The sequence below is a fragment of the Lynx rufus genome, unplaced genomic scaffold (assembly GCF_022079265.1).
Source record: "Lynx rufus isolate CCGP_SWC_20201006 ecotype Redwood Valley unplaced genomic scaffold, mLynRuf1.p SCAF_26, whole genome shotgun sequence".
NCBI classification, from domain to species: Eukaryota; Metazoa; Chordata; class Mammalia; order Carnivora; family Felidae; genus Lynx; species Lynx rufus.
Window position 1 is genome coordinate 3,718,450 of NW_025814841.1, and position 27,909 is coordinate 3,746,358.

Consider the following 27,909-nt stretch of genomic DNA (forward strand, 5'->3'; position numbering starts at 1 on the left):
TTCAGATAATCTTAGGTTTAAAAAAACCAAAATAAGGTTAAGTAAGACTGGTCTTACAGAAGCATCAGAAACTTCACATTTTAATGCTTGATTGCAACAGCATAAAATTCTGGATTTTTAATAATGAGAGCAATGCAATCATAAATACATGCCAACAATAAAAGCAACTTGAAGCCAAAGCAAAAGCAGAGTGATAGGGATCCACAGTTCCGTCAAGATATAGATATTCCCATATTTTAACACTAATGTTTCCTTTAAAACTAATTCCTTGCCATACTGTTAACAGCACAATTCCTAACACGAATATACATCCAGACCTAACATTAATATTTTTAAACACATAAGTTCTTGGCATTAAAAAAAAAAAGATAGAAATCAAGCAAAGAAAAGATTTATAAAAGATGAGTACAAATCCTAAAACTCTGGTAGCTTCAGGTCATGGAAATTTTAAGAAAGCCATACCGCCTCTTTTATTTAAATATAACATGCAATACAGATTATTTTTACCATAAATGACAGACACTCAAGTGATGTATTACTAAATTAAAAAGCCCAGTATCTTAAAATATAGATAGCCTGTTACAGAATATCACAGCACTTCACATACTGTTATATATTTTAAATTATCCAAAAACTAAACATAAAAAAATAGAATTTGTCAACTGAATAAAACTGTCCTGAGGAAAGAAGTGAAATTTTATAAAAAACAGATATGTTACTTCACATTCAATGAAAAGGTCATCAATATATTTATCCTCGGTAAGCATTTTAAATGTCCACAAATTTTAAAAGCCTCCTTTTCCTTTGCTAAATTAAGACACATACTGTGTAATAGTTTTTTTTTAATCTCTAAATAGGCTGCCTCACATTGTTCAGAAGAGACCAGAAGAACCATTCAATATTCTGTGCACTATTACTTCTCCCTCAATTTCCAGAAGGCTTTAGTGCATTATTATCATGTTCAAGAATTTCTTCCTCAGTCCTTCTCCACGTATATTTAGTTAAAATGGGGTCTTTTCTACAGTAGGTATGTAACATTAGACATTCTCACAACGTAAACAGCTGGGTGATAAAACTGCATTTTAAAAGCGTTCTTTAATAGGCTGTCTCTTTTCGTGTAAGCCAGAGAAACCGTCTAAAACATATGTTCATAATTTCACAATCTTCTCCACACACATAAAATGATGAGGTTGAAAAAGCAATAGGAATTCATAACAAAGCATCCTTTCAAACTAGCTGACCAAATACAAAGCAATACTAGCAGTTTGATAATACAGCTTGTTTAAAAGTGATTATTGATCTACTCTGCATAGAGAAATGTCTCAGACCCAGGAAACATCTTCCGCATGTTTTACAAAGAGCATGCATGACTGCTAATTCATATTTTCCAACAAATCACATAGGATTATATATCCCCGTCCCTATAAATGCATTGTAATCACTGCCATGATCACAAAGAAAAAAAAAACCTATCAGGCATTTTAAATTGATCATTTTAGTTATTAGAAAATGAAATCATGAAACAGCCTGTATTATGTTTCAGAGGTCAAACTAGTTAAATTTAAGATGCTTTTGGGGGCTTTGAAGTAAGCTTATTTTCCTTCTCAAAATTCAATTAAGAAAAACGCCACATAAAATTTTATATTTGTGATAAGAAGACAACACCCTTATACCAACATTTCAGTACAGAACAATTTTTACAGGCATATCAGATTATTATTCAGAAAACATCAATGCTGAAGGAAATAGAGTTTAGCTTTACTCACCTTGCATTGTTCAGCGTTTGTCCAAAAAGCTCATTTTGTAAAATATTTGGTGGGGATGAGAAAACCCCATGAAAATGAGATAAGACAGAATTGCAGACCTGGCGCAATGTCTCAAATTGCATTTTCTTTCTTTTTTCCCCCCCTTCTCTTATTTTTCCTTACCACCTGTCTTTAAAGTCATCTATTTGCAGACACCATCAAATAAAAACATGCCAATCAAGTTCCATATTTCTCCTGAGCTCTGTAGAAACTGTGCTTAAATGAGCAGAGGTTGATAGTTAATTGTACAGTCATTATTCTTCTAATTCAGTCGTAGAAGATTCAGTGCCCGTACAGCTTTCGGCTTTCTCCTGACTGTAGCAAGAATTCTAAACAGCAGTAAGCTTTTTGGGCATTCCCAGCTGAAGTGTGAAGCTGAGCTGCTCTCATGTACTCTACTTATATTTCTCTAAGCCTATTAAAAACACGCAATGAATAGATGCTGTCGTCAGGAGTTTCAGCACATCTGGCTGCCAGCAATAAAATCTCAGAAGTAATAAAAATGGGGACAAGGTATCTTCTCAATGTTACTACTGGGTAAGAAGGAGAGGAGTTCTGCATTTCCCAACCCTTTTTTCTTTCCCTGGAAAACAAGCAACTCCAGCAACAGAGTATGTAGGTCTCTTCACTGTGCAGGCTGCTGCATAGGACCAGAACACTCTAAAAATAAGCGGTATATCCTTCTTTTGATATCGTGAAGCAATAAGACAGACAATACAGACAATAGGGCTTTTATTGCCTGCATTCACAATGCTGTGCTTCCAAAGAGACATTTGGAAAACATGAACTTATTTATCTTAACTTCTTCATTTGAAAATGTCTTCATTTGTTTTTAAAGAAAAATGAGTAACATTCAATCCAGTCTCTTTCCAAAGGCCGTACATATTGACTACATGATTATTTGTGCAATTTTAGAAAAAAATTATACTCTGCTACTCTATCAATTAAAACTCACTTAGGCAGCACACATTGAATGTGAACTTTTCCACAAGTCAAAAAACACAACTAAGGCCAGGGACTTTATCAACTATTATTAATTTATTTCAATAAATGGTGGTCATAGCATTTCTCAGAAAAGAATATTTCCTGAAGGCTCCAATTGTCTTAGAGTACCTCAGATCACCATCCATTCTTAAAAGAGTAATTCTGGTTTAGATCAAATGTTTGGGTTATTAAATATCCGTGTGCATCCAATCTTACTACAAAAGATGCTCTAAAAGTTGTGTGTAAACCAAATTTTAAAAATCAACTCACAGGGACAATTAATATTTTTATTGCTCTTTAACTACTCCTAAACCATGACATTTCTATAACAAGTATATCCCTTTTAGGCCTCTTTTACCTCAACTTTTAGCCCTCACCCTTTCCATCCCCTTCCACACATATGCCACTAGCAATAAATAACCAGGCACTTAAATACACTAAGAAGTTTTTTTAAAAACTGGCGAATTCTTTGTTGACATGAATAAGCATTTCACAAAAGAGCAACACAAAATAAACATGTAATAATACAAATTTTTAAGTAATTTCTTTCTTTTAGAAATTAAGATGTTTAATTATGGGTTTGTCCTCAACCAAGAGTGCCCCTGTTTTGCTTATTATTTATTATTTTATATTTTCATGGGTGCACATTCATCTACTTATGAAACATATATATGTAATAACTATAAAGTATTTTTTGGCTTATAAAGTACTTCTAAATTTATTTTTTTAATATCCAGAAAATGTGAGCAAGTGGTAGTTCTGCTATTGTTTCATAAATGAAAAGAAACTGAGGCCTTAAAAGATTGAAGATCACACAGCTTATATAAATAGAGTATCTGAATGAAGATCTCTGCCTTGGACTCCACATCACATGCCCCTTCCCTATCATTCTGTCTTCTATGTGTACACACACACACACACACACACACACACACACAGACATCCATTGTGAATAGATCAGTCTCTATACATGAATAGGAAAACTACCTGCCAGTGACCTAATCAAAGATATTTCAGTTAGAGCAAACATCCCAATGGTTTTAATTCATAAGTAACTTTAAATAGATTTCTTTCCTTTCACTCAAACAGAAGCAACCTGATATGCTAAAAATTTTAAGCTTCTGATCATAAGTGAATTTTTTATATCTATAAAAGGTCAATTTCTATAAGTGGAAACACATTTTTAAAATTCTTAATTTCAAAGCTCATACTAACTGTGATGAATATGTATGTGCATATATGTATGTATGTATATATTTCCCCCTTGCAGGTAGGTTTAATTTGTATAAATAATCAAAAGCCCTTTTGAAGTTAAGTCTGTTAAGTAAGGTGTTACACTGCAAAGCACTCTTCATTGCTATAAAAAAAAAAAAAAAAAAGTTTCGTTTGTTTCAGAGTTGGATCTGAAGACAAGGTCATAGGAAGAGTTCCAAAAAATGGTCTCAGCAATGGAAACATCACTAGAATGAACTGCAAAATTACTTCTTTAAAGACTAAAGAAACAGCAACTACCTTCCTCAGACCCTTCTTTTCCAACTCTCACTATACAACACACACTACTGGTCAGCTTTCTCTTCATTCCCTCAACATTCTAGAAGTGCTTTCTTCCACTTCCCCCTCCCCTTACCAACCTTTCACCTGCTCCCATTCATTTTTAAGGATTCAAATGTCACTTTCTCAAGAAGACTTTCTCTGACTTAGCTTAGGTCCCCTCTTATGCACTTTCATCATACCCTGTACTCGTTCTTCATGCATTTGATAAAAGTGTAACTATATATTTACTTGAAAAAAAATGTTTAATGTCTTTCACCCTCAGTTCCATGAGGTTAAGGCTAAATATTGTTTTATTCTATAGCATAGTGCCTAGCACAAAGTAAGTACTTAATAAATATTTGTTGAATGAACAGATGTCTATATTTTATTGAAAAGGTAATTAGCTTTTAGTCACATCCCATAAGTAGGATAAGAAACTGCTCAGGGCTCAATTTGGTTCTTTGTTTCTGTGTTTACTTTAGCCGGCCACATCTTATTATAAGGTTCATAAATACAAAAGCAACCAATATTTGCAATCAAAACCATTGTGTAATTTGTTGGAATATCCTGAATATTTTAAGAATGTTTACAGCTAATATTTGTTTTACATTTTCTATACACTGTAAGCCACATGTAACATAAATACCAGAAGCTTCTACGATGAGAGAAAGAACATGGCACTTGGAGTTTATTGGCCTAGATTTAAGTATTGACTCCAAACATAACCAGCCATTATACCTCAAGACATTCACTTTATATACCTGGGCTATGGTTTCTTCAAGCTACATCATTTACCTCACAGGGCTATTATTATATTTGAACATGTAATGTATATAAACACATTTTATAAACTTTAAGGTACATAGTAATTGCAAGTAACCTCACTATGAGCTACCTAAGGAATCACATTATTGGAACGAGGATTCTAACAATTATGTCCTTTTATTTATCATGCTTGTTCATGCATTTCTTTATGAATTTCTTTTGTGTAAGGCTCTATCCTTCTGTCTGTTGGATGTTGACAGGATACAATGCTGATACTCACCTCTTTCTGGGAAAATTAGATAATTAGCTCTATATTTACACTGAGTCCAGCAGAGAAGCATTAAGTCTCACAAATGAAGTTGATGGTGGAAATTTGGCTGTACTATTAGAATCTTTTGTACCTCACCGATAATGACAAAGCAAACTAGAGCTCTCCCAGAAGAGGTGTTAAGAAACTTCTAGCAGCAGAGGCAATTTTATTAAAGAAGATTTCTAAACAGCATATCAACACGTGAAAAAGTTCAAGCTAAGTAATCAAAGAATTCAAATAAAAATAATCACATTAAAGTATATGTTTGCCCATGAAACTGGCAAAGTATTGTCCGGAGAGTCAGAGAAGAGGCACCGTCTCACATCAGATTTACTGATAGAGTGCATATGGGTAGGACCTTTCTGAGAAATATTTAGTATTATGTACCAAAACTTTAAAAGTGCTCAAAAGCTGACAGAACACTGGAAGAATAAACACTAAAATGTTAATATTGATTATTTCTGGGTGAGACATCACATTTTTTTCTTCCATTGTATTTCTTTATACATTAACCACAAAAAAAGCCCAAAGTTTAATCTACCTGTAAGTAGAGAATTCTACAATTACAATGAAACCATAACCATAACAAATTAAGTATGATGTCAGCCCATGAGCTTTTTCTTAGCAATGCTTAAGTAAATCAAATATTAGGTTATTAGTTTTCACGTGAATAGCTATATGCATTAGCAGAGGTATTCTCTTCTTTGTCAGGAAGTTCCTAAGATTCTATAACAACTCAAATAGTTTAGTTAGTACTATGAAACATCCAAAGGAGAGGGGAAAAAAACCACTTAGCACTAACTTGTTTATTATGTCATCCTCAAAAATACTTGAAGTATAAGCTCTTAAATTAAAATTACTTAAGAGTCTTGGTTTGCAAATGCCTAATGGCTGTGAGCTAAATGTCTTAAGAAATTCACCACAAACTCAAAACCTAAATGAAACCATAAAAATTGGGAACTTATTCTCTTCTAAATAACAACACAAGCCTCTTACTTGGTAAGGCTCAATATCCCTCATGGCATATTTCAATTTTATAGTTTTAGAGATGTCTGGGTTTATTTTGAATTTTTAGGAGTACAAAAATGTGCCTATTAAAACGTTCCATACACGGCGCCTGGGTGGCTTAGTCAGTTAGCGACTGAATCTTGATTTTGGCTCAGGTCATGATCTCATGGTCCGTGAGTTCGAGCCCTGAATCAGGCTCTGTGCTGATAGTGCAGAGCCTGCCTGGGATTCTCTCTCTCCTCTCTCTTCCCCTCCCCTGCACATGTGCGCTCTCGCTCTCTCTCTCTCTCTCTCAAAATAAATAAATAAAATTTAATAAATAAATAAAATGCTCCATACATGCAAACATTTAAACATAGCTAATCAATAACTGAAACTGTATGATATATAAAACGTATAATCTATAACAAAAATACCAGAAATGTGTTAAAGGAATTTTTCGTTTTCTTAAAATATACATCTATAGTTCTATCTACATAATTGAAACAATTGCACTGTCTCTTCTGTTGCATTATTCTTGTTCCATTGGCTATTTGAAGCATCTGACTGATAAAAATCTAAGGGTTATATATAAGAAAGATGGTCCAGAGAACAAGTTGTCTTCATATGTTTTTCAAATTAATGTCATGCATTGTAAATACTTCCCTGAGGCAAGACCATAGAACCATTCACCTCAGGGATAAGAAATAAGCAAATAAAGGCAGATGATGAAATTTTGAACAAAAGCACAGAAGGGAAAAGTCACTCAATAAAGGTAAATTGGCTTGTGCCTCAACTTAGTGTGGACAATATTTAAGGAAGATCGGCTTACATAAGCATACTACAAATCTAAAGATTCCAGAGTAAAATCATAGAACAGTGTAGTTCAAAATACCTACAGTGGTTTTTGCAATAAGTTTTTAAGAACACGTTGACACTGTTATTTTCTGATGTACAAAAAAATTCTGTAGTATTTCCCGGGGCTTGAACTCTATATCTACCTGTCCCTAATTTGGGTCGTTGCTGCAGAACGGACTCCTACTAGTTTCTATCATCTGATTTGGAAAGGAAAGGGGGGGCATCGTGAAAGCCACCACAGATGCATGAAGCCCCACCATCACTATCCTGTCTCTGACTCCTCTTCCTGGGCCAGAAATAGGAGGGCTAATACTACTACACTTTGGCTCGGGCTGCATTATCATGAGAGGTGTTACAGGGTTGCTTCAACAGTCCAGTGCCAAGCAGCTCTTATCAGAGTAGTTCCCACTCCTACAAGCTGGCAGCAATAGCAATTTTTCTTCGATTGGATGCAAGAGTCAGACCTAGATTTAAGCTCCAGAATGAAAATGTCCAGAGTGATTATCTAATCTGACGCCTAGAGATTTTTTTTTTAATTTTTTTTTCAACGTTTATTTATTTTTGGGACAGAGAGAGAGACAGAGCATGAACGGGGGAGGGGCAGAGAGAGAGGGAGACACAGAATCGGAAGCAGGCTCCAGGCTCTGAGCCGTCAGCCCAGAGCCTGACGCGGGGCTCGAACTCACAGACCGCGAGATCGTGACCTGGCCGAAGTCGGACGCTTAACCGACTGCGCCACCCAGGCGCCCCAGACGCCTAGAGATTCTACCTATTAGAAGAAAGAGAACCAAGATCTCTGAAAACACGACTTGGTTAAGTCTCTCCACTGTAGGAAAACTAGTTCCAAGTAGCTACTTCCTTGATAACTGTCAAGAGAATCCCTGGAAGCAATACAACAACTTCAGGGGGCTATGTCACTATGAATATGAGCCAACTCAATCTCTAATAACTGTATTCACCAGGAACCACAGTATAAGAAATGTTTATAGCTTTGGGACTCTAAGCACTCACCTAAGCTTGCAAACTGACTGCACATTGTTAGTACATGAAAACTGGAAATAATAATCATTGGCGCAACTATAAATTGTTTTAGCAAAATACGGCAGCAAACAGAATACTATGCAATAATACTGGCCTCTGAGAGTTCGCATCCACAATTCTTTTCTTTCATGCAATTTCCTTCTACTCATTACATCATGAGGGGCTGGAAACATCACAAATACACCAAGATATTATCTCACTACATGTGGATGTAGGGAAATGAATTAGGAAGCTAAAGCATTAGTCAAAGCAACATATTAGCTGGCTTGAATTTAAATGATTACAGTAAGATGGAGACAAAGAGGACTAAAAAGGCAGATGTTGAATCAACAGGACATAATGATTGATTTGCACAGGTTGGGAGGCAGAGTATGAGGGTCAAAAGAGGAGTAAAAAATGACTCTCAGATTTCTCTCTTAAGTAGCCAAGCATATAGTCTTAAAATTTGCTGAAAAAGAAAATGCTAAAGGAAGAGCAGACTGAGGGAGAAGGAAGGGGAAGATGATGAGTTGTTGAATTTAAGCAGCATGCAAGATAGCTAAAAAGGCAAATAAGTAAGCAATTGGACAAATAAGTAAGCAAATAAGTAAGCAATAAGTAATCTCCCTGGAGTTCAGAAGAGAGTTCTCAACCGTAGATATAAATTCAGGAAGCATCAGTGTGTTGGTAAGGATTTCAATCAAGTGAGTAAATGAGATCACCCAAAGAGAAAGTTCAAAATGAAAAGGAAAAATAAAAGTTTAAAACAGAGCACGAAGGAACTAAGTTCCACAGTAAGTCATCAGGTAAAGAAGAACCAACTAAAGGAGGAAAGAGAGGAACAGCCACAAAAGTAGGAGGGAAATCAGGAGACTGTGGTGACCCAGAGGCCAATAAAAGGCAGTGTTTTAAGAAGAATGGTATAATCAACTCTCTGTTACATATTCTGTCATCCGGAAATTGAAGAATTGCCATGTGTGATCCTGTGCCTCAAAACAATTCTCCTGAAAAGCATTCTTTTAGCCTGAAATCACTCACTCTAATAGGACCCAAACCTAGCCTAGGAAAATAGACTGGGAACAGACTACATTTAAGCTTCCTTCTTCTACCCCCTTTCCTTCCTTGGTAAAAGGTAAGCAAACAAAATTGTTAGTCTTGGTTCAGCCAAAGCAGAACACCTTATGCAAATAAACTCATGCAAATCTACAGGCATCTTGATCCAATGTTACCAACTTAAAAATACAATTAGACATGCTTGACCCTTACAAATGAACAGAGATCAAGATTAATCAGAGAACCCAGCTACTTATGAGTGATTAAGCGCCAAATTTGAAAGTAGAAAGTATAATACAAACAAGACCTGTTCTATCAATTTTCCATCTAGCTTTCCCTTTTCCCTTTCTGTTTCCTTCCTAAAATGACTTGTTTATTTATTATTGAATCTATTTTAGAAACCTCTTGGTTCTAACGATATTTGTCATGATGAAGAATAACATTTATTTTATGTGTGAATCGAGCCACCAATGATTTTATTGTTATACTATTTCCTATCTTTTTTAAAAACTTTTCTTAAGGTTTATTTACTTTTGAGAGAGACAGAACACGAGCAGGGGAAGGGCAGAGAGAGAGGGAGACACAGAATCTGAAACAGGCTCCAGATTCTGAGCTGTCAGCAGAGAGCCTGATGCGGGGTTCGAACTCACGAGCTGTGAGATCATGACCCGAGTCAAAATCAGACGCTTAACCAAGTGAGCCACCCAGGCGTCCCTATACTATTTTCTATCTTAAAAGAACTTCCCTTGAACCCAAATTCCCTTCGAGGTACTGCTCCATTTTTATGCTCCTCTTCACAGCAAAAGTTCTTCAAGGAATTGTCTTTAGTTGCTATGTCTACTTCCTCACTTCATATCCTCTTCTCAGTCCATGACAATCAATTTTCCATCTTTAATACTCCATCAAGATAGCTCTCATCAATGACTTCCATGTTGCCAAATTCAAATGCAGTCCTCCATTCTTCTCTTTTTTGAGCTTTTTTTAAAATTCCAGTTAGTTAACATACAGTGTTATAGTACTTCCATCTCTGTTCTTTTCTTAACATAACTCCCCTCCACAGCATTTGATACTGATGTTATGCTGCCCATGGTCCTTTAACCATTTTTTTTGTCTTCTTTGTTCTTGAAACACATCCTCCTGATTTTCTCCTTCCTCAGTAGTAATTTTTTCTCAGGGTCTTTTGCCGGCATCTGAATGTTGGGAATGTCCAAGGCTCTATTGTGACCATGTTATCGACCTCTTCTGTTCTTTTTTTGTTGTTTTGTTTAAGGTAAATTCTACCCCCAACGTGAGGCCCAAACACACACTTCAAGTTCAAGAGTTGCATGGTCTACCAATTGAGCCAGCCAGGTGCCCTAACGTTTTCTATTGCTCAATCTACATGCTCTACCTAGATGATTTAAATCCATGGCCTTAAATACCTCGTACATGTTATATCTTTGTCTTTATCTTCCCCTAGAACTCCAAACTCATATAACTGTCTATCAACTTGACATCCCCAAATGAGAATCAGAAGGTCATCTCAAATATATGTCCAAACAAAATTTCTGATTTCCTCATCCAAATCTGTTCCTCCTCAGTTTTTCCTATCTTGGAACAACACCATGGTTTACCTAGGAATTATCCTTGATATCCCTCTTTCTTTGACACTCTACCACCTACATCCAATCTATCAGTAGGTTCTGTCAACTCTATCTTCAAAATGGAACACAAATCCATCAAAATGTACATCTTGCTACAATTCAAATTCAAGCTAGCAATATCTGTCTCACAGACCATTTGAATAGCTTCCTAATTTCTTTTTTTATTATTATTTTAACATTTATTTATTATTGAGAGACAAAGAGACACAGAGCGTGGGCAGGGGAGGGATAGAGAGAGGGGAAGACATAGAAGCTGACGTAGGCTCCAGGCTCTGAGCTGTCAGCACAGAGCCCGACACGGGGCTCGAACTCACAAACTGTGAGATCATGACCTGAGCTGAAGTCGGTCGCTCAACCAACTGAGCCACCCAGGCACCCCTCTTCCTAATTTCTCTGTGCATCAATACCTGTCTCCTACAACCATTCTCCACACAACAGAATGACCACACAAAAACATAAATAATATGTTCCTTCCATGTTTAATCCCTACAATGGCATCCTATCACATTTAAAATAAAATCTAAACTCTCTCATTTTACAGAAAGTAGAGAGCTGCATTTTTTCTTTGTCCAAGTGGTTGGTGACAAAGTTAGAATGAGCATCCACATCTCCTTACAATGCAGCGCTCCTTACTAAGTACTATCATGGCTCTCAGTCAGCAACTCCTCATGAATGCTCTCATTTAAAACATAAGCTAACTTTATAGTTTAAAAGTGCCCCCAGAATGTAAAAAAAGAAATGATAGGAAAACACAAATAAAAAGATCACAGTAGGCTTGGACATAAACATAACTCCCAAATCTCATTTTTTTGAGGGAGTAAAACGCAAAGATGCACCAAAGCACTGCATCAAAATATATTTAGACAGGAAAGGGAAATATTCCAATGAAAAAAATCAAATTTTCATAATCCTCCCCCCACTCACATGACTCTAATTCTTATTAAGCAAAGTCGACTATAAGAAATAGGTTTCTTACCACCTTCCAGACAGTGATTTTAAATCATAACTCAAAACTTTCAACCATGTCAAGTAATTTACATAAGTAAATTTCAGATATATATCACAGAAGCCAAAAGCAATTTTACCCCACAAGTTTGAGTGCATATATTCTGTAGTATCACAGCCATGAAAAATATAAACTTTTTGTGAGAGATGTGACTAAAATTTGCCAGTTCTGCTCTATCAACGCAGATCAATTCTCGTGCAGAGAAAAGGAAAACGAAAATAGTTGAAGAGATTGGATAAATAGAAAACTCAAGAATCTGAAAATATTACTGAGGAAAAATAAATTGAAAACTTAACATCTAAGAAAGAGACAAACAAAAAAGTGCTCAGGTGGAAAGTTATAAAAAGAAAGAAGAACTGAAAAAGAACAAAATAAAAGGGGGTTTTATCAGTAGAGAGGGGAGGTCACCCTTAAGTTTAATTTTCCAGTTCAAGCACTGTGTAATTATGTAAGCACAGTGAGAACTGTTCCACCAATAACCTTCAAACCAACCTGGAAAGACCTTTCCAGACAAAGAGCTTCCAATCACACCTCAAAACTTCCAACTGTGTTAAATAATATATACGAGCATCTTGCAGGTATATAGCACAGAAATAAAAACAGTTGGTTATAGGTAAGAACAATTTTTATTCTCTACTCTGCTTATTTTTGCTGCATTATTTGTCTGAAAAAAACTAGAGTAGCCATAGATTACTACAGAAGAAATCCATATGATCTGTATTAATGTTCCTAACTGTACCCCAAATTTTAGGACAATAGCAATTTATCATGTTTTGAGCTATCTTGAGATGCATGAGACTAACTCTGTCTTCGAGATTTTTAAGGATAAAAGAGATCTCACAAAATTAAAACTAAAACGCTTGTGAGAAACATGCACTAGTACTAAGTAATGCACTCACAATTAAAGATAAAAGAGATACACAATTAAAAATAGACAATTTCTATAAATTTCTTATTAAAAAAATTGTACAAACTCTTCTGAGTTCTAAACTAAATCTCTCAATGACTACGACATTGTAGGTAAAGGCTACAGTCAAAACATGCAAGCATCACTTCAAGAAAAACCCTGTCCAATTCACTACATTTTAAACATATTCCTACCTATTCCTCCTAGAAACTCTAGTCAACAGGGTCACCTAGAAGACTCTCCCAGTTGGTTAAGTGTCCAACTTCGGCTCAGGTCATGATCTCATGGTCCATGAGTCCAAGCCCCACGTCAGGCTCTGTGCTGACAGCTCAGAGCCTGGAGTCTGCTTCAGATTCTGTGTCTCCCTCTCTCTCTGCCCCTCCCCCACTCAAGTTCTCTCCCTCTCTCTCTCTCTCTCTCTCAAAAATAAATAAACATTAAAAAAATTATTTAAAAAAAAGAAACTAAAGTCAACAAAGATCTTTTACATTTGTTTATCAAGAGGAGCAGAGGAAATAAACCACATGGACAAACTCAAGGGCATAACCAGAAATAAAGTAAAAAATAGGGAAGGAAGCTGAGAGTTTCATATACCTTAGGTTATCTTATATAATTCTGTGTATACACAATTAAATACTCTATTGGTAATGGAATAAGAGACTAATAAAATTTTTTTCTCTAATTTAGCAATTCTCAAAATTATAGTCTAATGACCTCAGGGGGATTCCAAGACTCTTTCAGAGGATCTCCAAGGTCAAACCTATATTCATAATAATATTAATACATTATTTGCCCTTTGGACTCTCATTCTCTTTTGGGTGTTACAGTAGGGTTTTCCAGAGGCTAAATTATGTGTGATATCTCAAGATACTGACTACAGACGAAGATAAAAGAATCCAGCTGTCTTCCACTAAATCAAACATCAAAGAGATTTGCAAAAATGTAAAATAATGCCAATTTTCTTACTAAGTTTTTCTTTTCTTTTTGAAATATGTTGTGTTAGGGGCGCCTGGGTGGCTCAGTTGGTTAAGCGGGCGACTTCAGCTCAGGTCATGATCTCGCGGTCTGTGAGTTCGAGCCCCGCGTCAGGCTCTGTGCTGACAGCTCAGAGCCTGGAGCCTGTTTCGGATTCTGTGTCTCCCTCTCTCTGACCCTCCCCCGTTCATGCTCTGTCTCCCTGTGTCTCAAAAATAAATAAACGTTAAAAAAAAATTAAAAAAAAAAAGAAATATGTTGTGTTAGTTCTCTATTGCTGCAAAACAAATCTCCACAATCATGATGACTTAAAAAAAAATACACTTATTATCTTACGGTTTCTATAGAAACTGTCAGGAGTCCAAGTATGGTTTCAAGGGTGTAATCAAGGTGTTGGCTGAACCACGTTCCCTTTGGAGCTTAGGGTCCTTTTCCAAGCTAAGATGATTGTTGACAGAATTCAGTTTGTTGTGACTCTAAGACTGAAGTCTCCTTTTCCTGCGTTCAGCTCCCAGAGACTCCCCCCTCAGATCCCTGCCATACATGCTTCCCACAGCCCCTCACTACATGGTAAGTGACTTCTTCAAAGCCAGAGAAAAAACTCTGGCTTCGGTACAAGACACAGTCTCACATAATGTAATGTCATCACAGAAATGACCATCCCACCATTTTTGCCATATTCTTTTAGCTAGAAGCAAGTCACCGGTTCCACACATACTCAAGGGAAGGGCAAACCTCACTGTAGGTCAACTTAGAACTCTACTTACTCCCTCCCTATGGTTAGTTAAAACTTAGTGGATTTAGTGTTTATTTAAATTAATTAATAAAGGTATATTTTATTTTATTTTTTTTTAATTTTTTTTTCAACGTTTTTTATTTATTTTTGGGACAGAGAGAGACAGAGCATGAACGGGGGAGGGGCAGAGAGAGAGGGAGACACAGAATCGGAAACAGGCTCCAGGCTCCGAGCCATCAGCCCAGAGCCTGACGCGGGGCTCGAACTCACGGACCGCGAGATCGTGACCTGGCTGAAGTCGGACGCTTAACCGACTGCGCCACCCAGGCGCCCCAATAAAGGTATATTTTAATTCTCAGGTTTTATTTCTAATATGGTAAATACCAACAAATATAATCTATATACACAAAAACTTTTTGAGGTCCTCAATTATTTTTAAGTTTGTAAAGAGATCTCAAGACCAAAATGTTTGAGAACCACTGCTCTAATCTAAGCTGGCTCTTATATATTTGCTTTCTCTGATATCTGACACATGATAAAAGACAAGAAAATTTACTTTCTGCAAGTAGTGTTCCTATCTTAGAACAAATAAGTGGTAAGCATGCTCCCCATATAGGATGAAATTTAAAATTGAGGAAATTATCCAAATTATTCAGCTTTCCATATCATTCAGCTTGAAATTTTGAACCATGATTATTTACTTTTGTAAATGTTTAACTATTCCTCACCTAATCCCACACTTTCACGATTTCAGGGAATTGCAGGAGCAATGTCCTTGGGTAGAAAACACAGGTAGGTTCTATGCATAACTAAAACAGGGATTGTTTATCTATAGTAACATGCAAAAAAGATAGAGAATATGAGCACAGATGCTTTGATATAAATAAGTGTAAAAGAATTCAAAGGCTCCGCCATGATACTAACTGCTCTCATTCATGTTATTATGGAATGATAAATTTAGATGCCTGAATCCTCAAACAATTAAAGGTATTAAGTAGGAAAATATATCTTGATCTTGATTTCAAGGTTTGACTCCAACTCCCTTGTTTGTTTGTTTGTTTGTTTGTTTTAACTCTGGTGAGATATGTTAGACCTTGTATGAGCCTTAGAAAGCCTATTTGTTCTTGCACCTTAAGCTTCAGTATCCAACATGGCAAAGCCAGTGGCTAGCTTCTTAGTCTCACCCTTCTTCCTCTATGATCTTCCAAAGGGGACTGCCCAGTTGTTTCATCCCAGAACTGTCTTACCACATCCCCTACAGGAGATGAAAATATACAGTGAAAAAAAAAAAATGGAAGTAGTTATTTATCCCAACCAAGTTTCATATATTACCACTTTATTCACTTTATTAAAGATCTAAAAAACACTTCTACACTCACCAGTCCTCATCCTTGCCCACCTTAGCGTAGCAGTCCAATTTTGTAGCCTTTATCCATTATATCCCTGACCAATATCAGAACTGTTTCACTTGGTATATATCAGGATATGGGGAGAGGTGGGTGAGATGCCCTAGAAGTCAGTATATCACATTAATATCACCATAAAAGCCAAACTACAAACACTCCCATAGCTCATTGTTCACACTAAAACTGTCAATATATCAATAAACATACAGTAAAGAAAAAAAAAAATGGTGGGGCTCCTGGGTGGCTCAGTCGGTTAAGTGCCAGACATCAGCTCAGGTCCTAATCTCACAGTTCGTGAGTTCGAGCCCCACTTCAGACTCTGTGCTGTCATATCAGAGCCTGGAGACTGCTTCAGATTCTGTATGTCTGTCTGTCTCTCTCTCTCTCTCTCTCTCTGCCCCTCCCCCGCTCATTTAAAAATTGGTATAAAGAATTATATAAGCATATATACTAATATTAGTTAAGAACTTGTTATAGCTTATTAAATCTTATATATTTATGCATGAATGACTTGAGAAATCCAAGATACACATTAGTGTTGGAATGAATTATAGTCTCACCAATGGTCTCACAAATGGTTTGGTGTTAACCAATAATTTTCTCAGCAATTACTTAAAAAAGAGTGTTTCTGGCTAACAAAACCACCACCACTGACTAACAAATTATTCCATCTTAATGTCTTTCTAGCTTTCCTTTCCTTCCAACTTTACTTTCTTTGATATAATGATCAGTACCAAAATAAAACCATATTTAAGTGAATATATGGCCTTCAAAAGAAGCTTGTTAAAAATGAATTTATGGACACTTTTTTTTTTCTCAAGAAATAGTAAGCAACAAGTTCAGTCTAAGTCAATTAAATGTCACTGATTAGGAGAATGGATATTGGCTTATAATATTTGAGGTAAGACTGAAAAGCAACTAGTTCTAAAGTGACCAATATAGTCAAATCATACTGTGAAGGAAGTAGGTAACAACTTTCCAAGACTTTGAATAAGAAAGACAAAATAACTGAACAAAAGGCAAAATTTCTGTAAGTCAAAGGAAATTAACTGACTGAACGTCTCTGTGTGAAAAGTAAAAAGTTGCCAAATCCAGCCAGAGACACAGAGGGAAAAATGTCACTGGAATTATCCCAAAGATACTGGCAGACAAAAAGGTAAGTTGAAATTGGAATAAAATATGGTTCTAAGATAGAGATCAGAAGGTACATGGAAAAGTTAAAGTTGGAAATAAGTGTTCTATTATAATGTTTTATTCTGCGGGCACATGGGTGGCTCAGTCAGTTAAGCATCTGACTCTTGGTTTCAAGCCCCACCTTGGGCTCCACGCTGACAGTACGGAGCCTGCTAGGATTGTCTCTCTCCCCCTCTCTCTCTGCCCCTCCCCTACGTGTGCGCTCTCTCTCTCTCTCTCTCTCTCTCTCTCTCTCAAAATAAATAAACTTAAAAAAATTTTTTTAATGTTTTATTCTGTCTCCAGCATTTTTAAAAGAGAAGAAGATAGCATGATTTTCAAATTATTAGTGAGACATCCCCAGAATGAGTACAGCTGCCATGACTTATAAAAATAGACTTGATATTTTTTATCCATATGCTCAAGAATAAATATGTAACCTGAGTAGTTTGATATCTATTGATGAAATTAAATTCATAATTTTAAAAAACCTAGCCACATGAAAACTCCAGGCATCTGGCATCAGAGGCAAATTCCACCAAACATTTGGAGAAGAAATGATAACAGTTGTACACAAACTCTTACAGAAAACTAAAGATAGAAGATGACTTCCTAACCCATCTTAGGAGGCCAGCATTCCCCAGATACCAAAACCAAAGATATATATTAGAAGGAAAGGAATCCACACACCTAAATCCTTCATGAATATAAGTTAAAAATTCTCTAACAGGACATCAGTAAATCAAATCCAGCAATATATAAATAGAACAATACCATCATGACCAAAAGGGGCATTCCAGGAATGCAAGGCTGGTACAACACTTGAGAACAGTATAACTTACTACATGAACAGATTAAAAAAGAAAAATCAAACTATCATCTCAATAGAGGCAGAACAAAACACCTGACAACATTCCACAGCCAATCACTCAGCAAACTAAGAATGGAAGAGGAATTCCTTAACCTCATAAAGGATATCTATGTAACACCTACAATTAACATCACGTTTGACTGTAAAAAAGTCAAAGCATCAACCATAAGATTGGAAAGAAGGTAAAGATATCACCTTTAACACTGAGGTAGATGCACGAGCCAGTAAAATAGTATAAGAAATGGAAATACACTGCTTACAAACTGAAAAGAAATAAAGCTGTCTTTTTTTTACACATGACACCATTGTCTATATAAAAAATCTCAAAGAATGTTTAAAAACATAGTGTGGTACTGTCCCAGGATAGCCAAATAGACCAATAGGACAGAATAGAGAACTCAAAAATGACCTGACTACATACAGAAATATGTGATAAACAGATGCTACCAAAATCCAGTAGTGGGCAAGTGGATTATTTAATAGCTGCTGCTGGGAACCCTGGCTCACCATATGGGAAGATTAAACTTGAACTTATATTTTGTCATAACTACAAGTAAATTCAGACTGATTAAAGACATATATGAGAAAGGCAGAGCATAAAAGCTAATCACAGAAAGTGCAAAAGAATATTTCTAGGATCTTTGAGTGAGGTCTGACTTCTTAATCATGACTAAAAGATCACAAACTATAAAGAAAGTAATGGATTTTACTACATCAAAATAAGAATGTTCAACAAAGACACTGAAGATGAAAATGACAGGGAGCTAGTTTTTTTCAATTGGGCAAATAACATACATAAACAATTCACAGCTATGGCAGCCCAAATTACTAACAAGTATATGAAGGAATTCCTGACTTCAACGTAATCAGGAAATTTCAAATTAGAACAAAAATACCCCTTAAGATCTACCAGAGTGGCAGAACGCAAACGTCTGAATATTACTATTAGTAATTAGATGAGGATTCACAAATCCTCAAGCACTGCAGGTAGGAGTATGGACAGAGACATTCTTGAAAACAGAAACTAGTTAAACAAAATATATACACCCTATGTTACAGGAATTCCACATCTAGATATACACACTTCAGAGGAAGACTTGCATAGGTCCATAGGAGTCATGTTCCAAGGATGTTCACTGATTCACTGTGTGCGGTAGTGAGGAGTTTTCACATAGCCTAGATTCTCCATCACTAATGGATTGTCAAATAAAATATGATACATACTAGAAATATGTATTAGCTTACTACTGCTGCCATAACAAATTCCCACAAATTTAGTGGTTTAAAACAATACCAGTTTATTGTCTCAGTTTTGTATGTCAGATGTCTAGTGGAAGCTTCGATGGACCAAAATCAAGGTGCCAGGTGAATTTTTAGAGGCTCTAGGAAAGAAAAATTTTTTTTGTTCTTTGCTCCTTCATGTTGTTGGCAGAATTCAGTTCCTTGAGGTTGTAGACCAAGGTCACTATTTTCTTGCTGGCTATAAACTGAGAGTGGTTCCCAATTTCTAGATGCTATGGAATGGACTTACGGTCCCCTTCCTTATCCTCAAACTCAACAATGGCCAGTCAAGTCTATCAGGCTTTGAATCCCTCCTTTTCCTTCTTCCATTTCATCTCATTGACCCAGTCAGGAAAGGTTCTCTACTTTTTTTTTTTACTCTTTTTTTTTTTTTTTCAACGTTTTTATTTATTTTTGGGACAGAGAGAGACAGAGCATGAACGGGGGAGGGGCAGAGAGAGAGGGAGACACAGAATCGGAAACAGGCTCCAGGCTCTGAGCCATCAGCCCAGAGCCTGACGTGGGGCTCGAACTCACGGACCGCAAGATCGTGACCTGGCTGAAGTCGGACGCTTAACCGACTGCGCCACCCAGGCGCCCCGAGGTTCTCTACTTTTAAGAACCCAAATGAGTAGACTGGACTCATCTAGAAAATCCAAGATAATTTTCCCATCTCAAGATCTATGGACATCTTTAGAGACCATTATTCTGTCTACCACAGAATATAATGCAACAATAGACTAATATCCCTACATAAATAAATCTTTTCAAATGTAGCATCTAAAGCACCACATCATTTATGTAATTTAAAACATGAACATACACAATACTAGATTTTTTTTATTATTCCAAGATCCATATTTAGGTGGGGAAAGAATACAACAGAAAAGCCCTATAGGGATCACTTAACTGCCATAAACTGATAAATATGACTAACAAAACTTACATCTGAGAACCAAAATAAAGAGTGGCAGAAGAGATATTAATGATCTAGGAACATCAACACTATACAAGTTTCTTTCCTACTATTTTTATATCATGCTTTATCATCTTCTGTCTTTAAATTTTTTTCATTAAAATTCTGTTAAAGTTTTAACAAACTTATAAAACCTTCCCCAAACTGCCCTATGTAATTCCATCATTTAAATGTGTTCATTTAATTCTTTAATTCCATAGATTTCTTATTATTTATTTATTTATTTAATTTTGAGAAAGAGAAAGCTCAAGCAGGGGAGGGGCAGAGAGAGGGGGAGAGAGAGAATCTCAAGCAGGCTCCACACTGTCAGCGCAGAGCCCAACATGGGGCTTGATCTCACGAACCATGAGATCATGACCTGAGTCGAGATCAAGAATTGGACACTTAACCGAATAAGCCACCCAGGCACCCCTCTAAGTCCATATATTTCTCAGTTATATTTTGTTACATTTGTTTTTACCAAATTCAAATAGTTAGATGACTACATCATTAGTCCTGACTTCCTGGATTATAAATTCTTATGGCATAGAGCTTCTTCTACCTTTTTTGTATTTCTCTTTCTATATAAGTGTTATGAAGTATACACTTAAAAAATATTATAGGCTAATATTATATAGCTGAAGTGATATTTGCTGAAATATAGTTCCATGCAGAGCTTTCTATAAGTCAAACAAGTACTATGCATGATTTTCATTAGATACTACATAGAAAGCCCCCAAGAAGAATAGGGAGATCATGTAATGTATTGTCAACGTCAGGACTTTTGAGAGTAGAGTAAGTGCTCTTAAAAATTATGCTGGGACAACAGGTATAAGCCAGGACTGACCCTAACAAATGGGGATATAGGTCACCTTACCCGAAAATAGACTGAAGAACCTGGAAAACAACAAGATATTTAGTCACATTCGATAAACTGAAGCTAAAATGTGATGGGTCAAAGCAAACATGCATAAGAACTGCTTTTAAAAAATACACTAAAGCACCTAAAATGCTCCATCATCACTGTAGGTGTCCAAGGAACAAGACTATACCAGACATCAGTCTTATATGTAGCAACAGTAGGTTAGTTCTTTTACGCAGGTTAACGTGTTCTTACAAAGACATTACCAAAACAATTATTCTAAAGGGCACAGAAAAATACAGTACTGGATTACATAAATAAATTCAATTTTCGTAAACATAGCATAATTGGAACAGTAAATGGTATGAAAAAGCCCATTGGTGGGGGCGCCTGGGTGGTTCAGTTGGTTAAACGACCAACTCTGGATTTTGGCTCAGGTCCTGATCTCATGGTTTGTGAGACTAAGCCTCGCATGGGGCTCTGGGCTGACAGTGCAGAGCCTGCTTGGGATTCTCTCTCCCCATTCTCTCTGCCCTTCCCCTGCTCTCTCTGCCCTTCCCCTGCTCGCTCGCTCACTCTCTCTCTGTCAAAATAAATAAACTTTAAAAAGAAAAAAAGAAAAGAATCAGTTATCTACTTGTCTTTTCAGTGATTTATTTAAATTCATTCCAATTTGACTAATAGTCATTGAGTGCCTACGATTTCTAGAACCTAAACCAGGCATGCTTGGACACAAAGATGTAAAAGACAGTATACTTGAAAGTTGCTCAAAATTTAGTAAGAGGGAAACAAGTTGATAGAAGGTCAGATGGTGGTAAGTGCTATAATAGAGGTGCACTTGTAAGCAAAAAATATCATTCTTGCTGGAAAAAAAAATAATGGAAAGCTTCGTGTAAGTAGGGATATTTAGGCTAAGATTCGAAGAAAAAGTAAGATCTAGGTGGTAATGCCAAGGTACACCCTTACTTAAGGATCTTGGCACTTACACTTTCTCTGCCTGGAGTGTTCTTCCTCCGGATAACCACATGACTTACTTCTTCACCTCTTTCAGGTCTTAACTCGATGTTAAGGTGTTCCCTAACCTCTAATTTAAAATTGTTAATCATCCCTCCTCCCCCTCAAAAAAATCCCTTTCTCTCTTCCCCTGTAATATCTTCCTCTGCAGCACTGAGGCCAGAGCGGAGGAGGTCCCACTCACATCTAAGGGAATGGCGCCCCCTGGCGTTCTCCACACACACATAGCCTCCAACACACAGGCCTCAAGTTGTTATCACTATCCGGTTAACTAGTTATTTCTTACCTCTTTGTCTTCCCCAACTAAAAAGCAACCTCCATGAGGGATTTTGTCTATTTTGTTCCCTGCTATACCCTCGGCACCTAGAAAACTGTCTGGCACACGATCAACAATAAATATTTGTTAAATTAGTATATGCATAGCTAGAACAGAATTCTAGATAAAGAGGTACAGCATGAGCAAATACTCTAAATTTGAAGAATAAAAGATACTTTTTAAATTCATTAGCTATCTACTATGGCTGTATTATAGGTTGCATGAGGCAGAAAGTGATAGGAGATGAGGTTTAAAAATACAGATAATTAGTGAGCCTCGAAAAATTGAATGATAGGATTTTGAGCCAGAAAAATGTATGTTTCAAGGGAAACTATACCTCTGATTTTGGAATCTTGAGAAACCATTTTAGTATAAAAAAGGGTATCTTAAGCCCCACCTTACATTCTTGTGTGAATTAAAATTAAATGCCTTACATTTTTTCTCGCAGAGCCTAGAACATAGTAGGTAATCAATGGATGCTAATGTCCCTTAGAAAACTAAGGATTTGAAATTTAAGTGCAAAATGGGAAGGTATCAAACGAGAGGAAACGAATGACTTCATTATATCTGTACTTTTAAAATCCTTGCTCTGGTGGGGATGCAAGCTGGTGCAGCCCTCTGGAAAACAGTATGGAGGTTCCTCAAAAAAACTAAAAACAGAACTACCCTATGACCCAGCAATTGCACTACTAGGCATTTATCCACAGGATACAAGTGTGCTGTTTCGAAGGGACACACGCACCCCCATGTTTATAGCAGCACTATCGACAACAGCCAAAGTATGGAAGAGCCCAAATGTCCATCGATGGATGAATGGATAAGAAGATGTGGTATATATATACAATGGAGTATTACTCGGTAACCAAAAAGAATGAAATCTTGCCATTTGCAACTACGTGGATGGAACTGGAGGGTATTATGCTAAGTGAAATTAGTCAGAGAAAGACAAAAATCATATGACTTCACTCATATCAGGACTTTAAGAGACAAAACAGATGAACATAAGGGGAGGGAAACAAAAATAATATAAACACAGGGAGGGGGACAAAACAGAAGAGACTCATAAATATGGAGAACAAACAGGGCTACTGGAGAGGTTGTGGGAGGGGGTATGGGCTAAATGGGCAAGGGGCACTAAGGAATCTACTCCTGAAATCATTGTTGCACTATATGCTAACTAATTTGGATGTAAATTTTTAAAAATTAAAAATTAAAAATTAAATTTAAAAAAATAAAAATAAAATAAAATAAAATCCTTATTCTGGAAGGAAAGTAGAGAATGGAGAAAAGCAAACAAACTGAGACCCAGAAAACCAGAAAGCAAGAAACAATACCTCAACAGGGCAGTGATATCCATAACTGGAAAGGAAGGGTTGAATACAAGAGATATAGTAAAGATGCAGTTGGCCAAGCACTTAAATAAATATTCACTGAATATGAAATCAAGAGAAAGAGGGTTAGAAAATACTATGTAAGTATCTTAACTTGGGCAGCAGGATGATTGATGGTACATCAAGAGCTGGGGAATGACAACAGAGCTGCCCCTTTGTGAGGAAACACACACTTAGATTTAGAACATTTTGATTTTGAAATATTTATGAAACAAAAAGTAAGACTGTACAGCCTGCAATTGTAAATACAAGTCTGGCACATGGAGATCTCAGAACTAGACACAAACATTTTGGAATAAATATAATATTCACCTAGGAAAGGCAATGATACACCAGAAGTTCTGTTTTTCACACTCTCCAGTGCCAGCTTAATCCACTGAGTAGTCCTATAACCATCTCTGCAACTACAATCAAGCCATTTTGCTTCAGGGGCACACCTTTGCCATCTGGTGGCAAAAATGATAAATGATAAATATCCTTGATCATTCAAAAGCTGAACTCTCTTATCACTTATCAGTGCCATTTCCAGCAATATATTACAGGGAAAGAATATTTCATACTTCATTTCTAACACAATTGCTATTTCTCTTCTCACTTTTTGCTCTGATCACTAATACACCCAAACTATATAGCTGGAAGAAGTATTTTTTAGTACAGTTTTTTGGTTGTTTTTTGTTTGTTTGTTTGTTTTTGTATTTATTTATTTTTGAGAGACAGAGAGAGACAGAGCACAAGTGGGGGAGGGGCAGAGAGAGAGGAAGACACAGAATCTGAAGCAGGCTCCAGGCTCTGAGCTGTCAGCACAGAGCCTGACGTGGGGCTCGAACTCACAGACTGTGAGATCATGACCTAAATCGAAGTCAGATGCCTAACCGACTGAGCCACCCAGGCACCCCAGTTTATTTATTTTTTGAGAGAGACAGAGACAGAGAGAGACAGAGACAGAGCACGTGAGCTGGGGAGGGGCAGAGAGAGGGAGAGGGAGAGAATCCCAAGCAGGTCCTGCACTGTCAGCGTGGAGCCTGACGCCTGGTTCAAACTCACGAACTGCGAGATCATAACCTGAGCCAAAGCCGAGAGTCTGATGCTGAACTGACTGAGCCACCCAGGAGCCACTGAAAGAAGTATTATTGGTAAAAATATAACCTCCCTACTCTCCAGAACCTTCCCACTTTTCCACAATTCACTCATTGCATAATCTAAGATACATCACAAGTTACTTAGCTAAATAACTATGAAATTTAATGTATTACTAGAGCTCAGTTGCCAAGTATCTTACTTTCAATGACTAATAGTTTGAATTGCTTCTGTACCAGAAATGGACTTTTGAAACTAGATACATGCTTTGAACAGACTGATAAATAGAACAGTACAGAACATCTATAAATATACCTTAAAATACAATAATTCAATGTGTGATAAAAATGGCATCTCAAATCAGTGGGATGAAAAGATTCACCACTCAATAAACAGTTGTGGGACAAAGAGTAACCACGTATATAAAAAAGTAAGGTTAGATCTGTACCTCACACCATAGTCTAATAAGTTTCTGATAGATCACTGTTTCATAATGTCAAAGAAAAATCATAATAGTATTAGGAGAAGTCAAAGGGATATTTTTAATCTTAGTGAAAAGACGGCAACAACAAAGGATTCAACTATACCCCTCTCCATTGAATATATATATAAATAGCCAATAAGCACAAGAAAAGATGATCAATATCATGAGTCATGAGGGAAATGCAAATCAAAACCACAAGATAAAATTTCACATTCACAAGCATGACTGTAATAGAAAAGACAAGAAAATTGAAAAGATATGGCCACACAAAAACTTGCATAACAGCACTATTCATAATAGCTCAAATGTGGAAATAACTCCAATGTCCATCAACTGATGAATGGCTAAGTAAAATGTGGCATATTCACCCAATGAAATATTATCCAGTCATAAAAATGAATGAATTACTGATTCCTGCTCCAACATAAATGAACCTTGAAAACATTATTTTAAGTGAAAGAAGCCAGACACAAAAAGCTATATATTGTATGATTCCATTTTTATGAAATACCCAGAATAGGCAAATCCTGGGAGGTATAGATTGGTGGTTGCCAGGGAGTGGAGGGCAGGGGAGAATGGTGACTGACTGCTCATGGGTATGGAGTTTCTTCTGGTGATAGTAGAACTGCTCTGGAATTAGTGGTGATGGTTGCCCAAATTCACAAATATACTAAAATCCACTGAATTGTATAATTTAAAGGGTGAATTCTATCTCAAGTGAATTAGATCTCCATTTTTTTAAAAAGTAAATGGGAGTCATAAAAGAAAAAAATCCCAAACACTGTAAAAGACATGGTTATGTGTATGCACTGGAAAAAGGACAACATAAGCAAAACCAAACGACAATAACAAACTCAGAAAAAACATTTGCAATCTCAGGCAAGCAGAAATCCCCTACAGTTCCTGCCACCTGGTATAAACACCTTGTGTTATCCCCTCCTTTTGAGTGTTGGTGGGATCTGTGAGTATGATGGGATTATCATTCCCATACATTATATGACAAAAGTGAGGTGATTTTGTAGATATGATTAAGGTCCCTACTCAGTTGACTTTAAGTTAATGAAAAAGGAAATTATGAGAGGTGGGCTTGATTAAGCAGAAAGCTAACAACCCTTTAAAAGAGCTTATAGAGGTCAGAGACAGAAGTCAAAAAGATTCACAGCAATATAGACATTCTCCTGTTGGTTCGAAGAAAAAAAAAACTGTCATGCTATGGGAAGGGACACTTGGCAAGGAACAGTGGGTGGCTTCTAAGAGCTGGGAGCCTCAGTCATACAATTTCAAGGCATTGAATTTTGCCAATAATCAGTGAGCTTGGAAAAGGACCCTGAGCATCAGATGAGACTACAGCCCCAGCCAACACTTTGATTTCAGCCCAGTGAGACTCTGAGCCAAGGATCCAGCTAACCTTTCCCCTGATCTTGACCCATGGAGCTGTGAGATAATAAATTTAAATTATTTTAAGCCATTAGGTTTTACACAGCAATAGAAAGCTATATACAATCCACTGCACCAAGAATTCTCTTCCATAATATACATAGAGATGCTAAAAATCCATTTATTTTTCAATGTTTATTTATTTTTTTAATTTTTTTTTACATTTATTCATTTTTGAGAGACAGAGAGAGACAGAGCATGAGTGGAGAAGGGGCAGAGAGAGAGGGAGACACAGAATCTGAAGCAGGCTCCAGGCTCTGACCTGCCAGCACAGAGCCCGACGTGGGGCTTGAACTCACGAACTGCGAGATCATGACCTGAGCCGAAGTCAGATACTCAACCAACTGAGCCACCTAGGCGCCCCATAATGTTTATTTATTTTTGAGAGAGAGAGTGAGCAGGGGAGGTGTAGAGAGAGGGGGCGAGGGGACAGAGGACTCGAAGCAGGCTCTGCGCTGACAGCAGAGAGCCCAAGATGGGGCTCAAACTCGCGAACTGTGAGATCACGGCCTGAGCGGAAGTTGGACACTCTACACTCAACCAACTGAGCCATCCAGGTGCCCTGAGATGCTAAAAATTCATTCAGATAAAGACTAACAGAAAAACGGGCAACAGAGTTAAAAAAGAAAAAAAGGAATACAAATATTCTTCAACATATACAAACACGCTCAACTTGATTCATCTATGATACAAGAAAGATGAAAAGTTCTATAACTTTGGAGTGCCTGGGTGGCTCAATTGGTTAAGCGTCTGACTTGGGCTCAGGTCACGATTTCACAGTTTGTGGGTTCAAGCCCCACATCAGGCTCTCTGCTCTCAGCACAGAACCCCTTGGATCATCTGTGTCCCTCTTTCTCTGCCCCTCCCCCACTGGTGTTTTCTCTCTCTCTCTCTCTCTCTCTCTCTCTAAAAATAAATAAACTTAAATAAAAAAGGTCTATAACATTGTGTTAGCTAAAGAGTTAGAAAGCAGTAACTAAATTGTTGACAGAATAGATTGGTACATGCTTTGTAGTAAGCAATATAGCAATGCCTACAAAAAATTAAAACTGCACATACA

The 27,909-nt window shown here is 36.8% G+C and overlaps 1 protein-coding gene across 39 annotated transcripts in view; it reads right to left on the reverse strand.

The window, feature by feature from the left end:
- The window catches only part of RIMS2 (regulating synaptic membrane exocytosis 2), a 614,217-nt gene that overhangs the window by 388,661 nt on the left and 197,647 nt on the right, over nt 1-27,909 (reverse strand). For 15 of the 39 annotated variants that reach the window (XM_047088912.1, XM_047088911.1, XM_047088920.1 and 12 more), the window contains exon 1: nt 1,767-1,888. The exons of the other annotated variants lie outside the window; for them this stretch is intronic. In XM_047088912.1, coding sequence (XP_046944868.1) covers nt 1,767-1,888 — 122 coding nt within the window. Of the gene's footprint in view, nt 1-1,766; nt 1,889-27,909 lie in introns of those variants that run through there. 39 annotated transcript variants of the gene reach the window in all.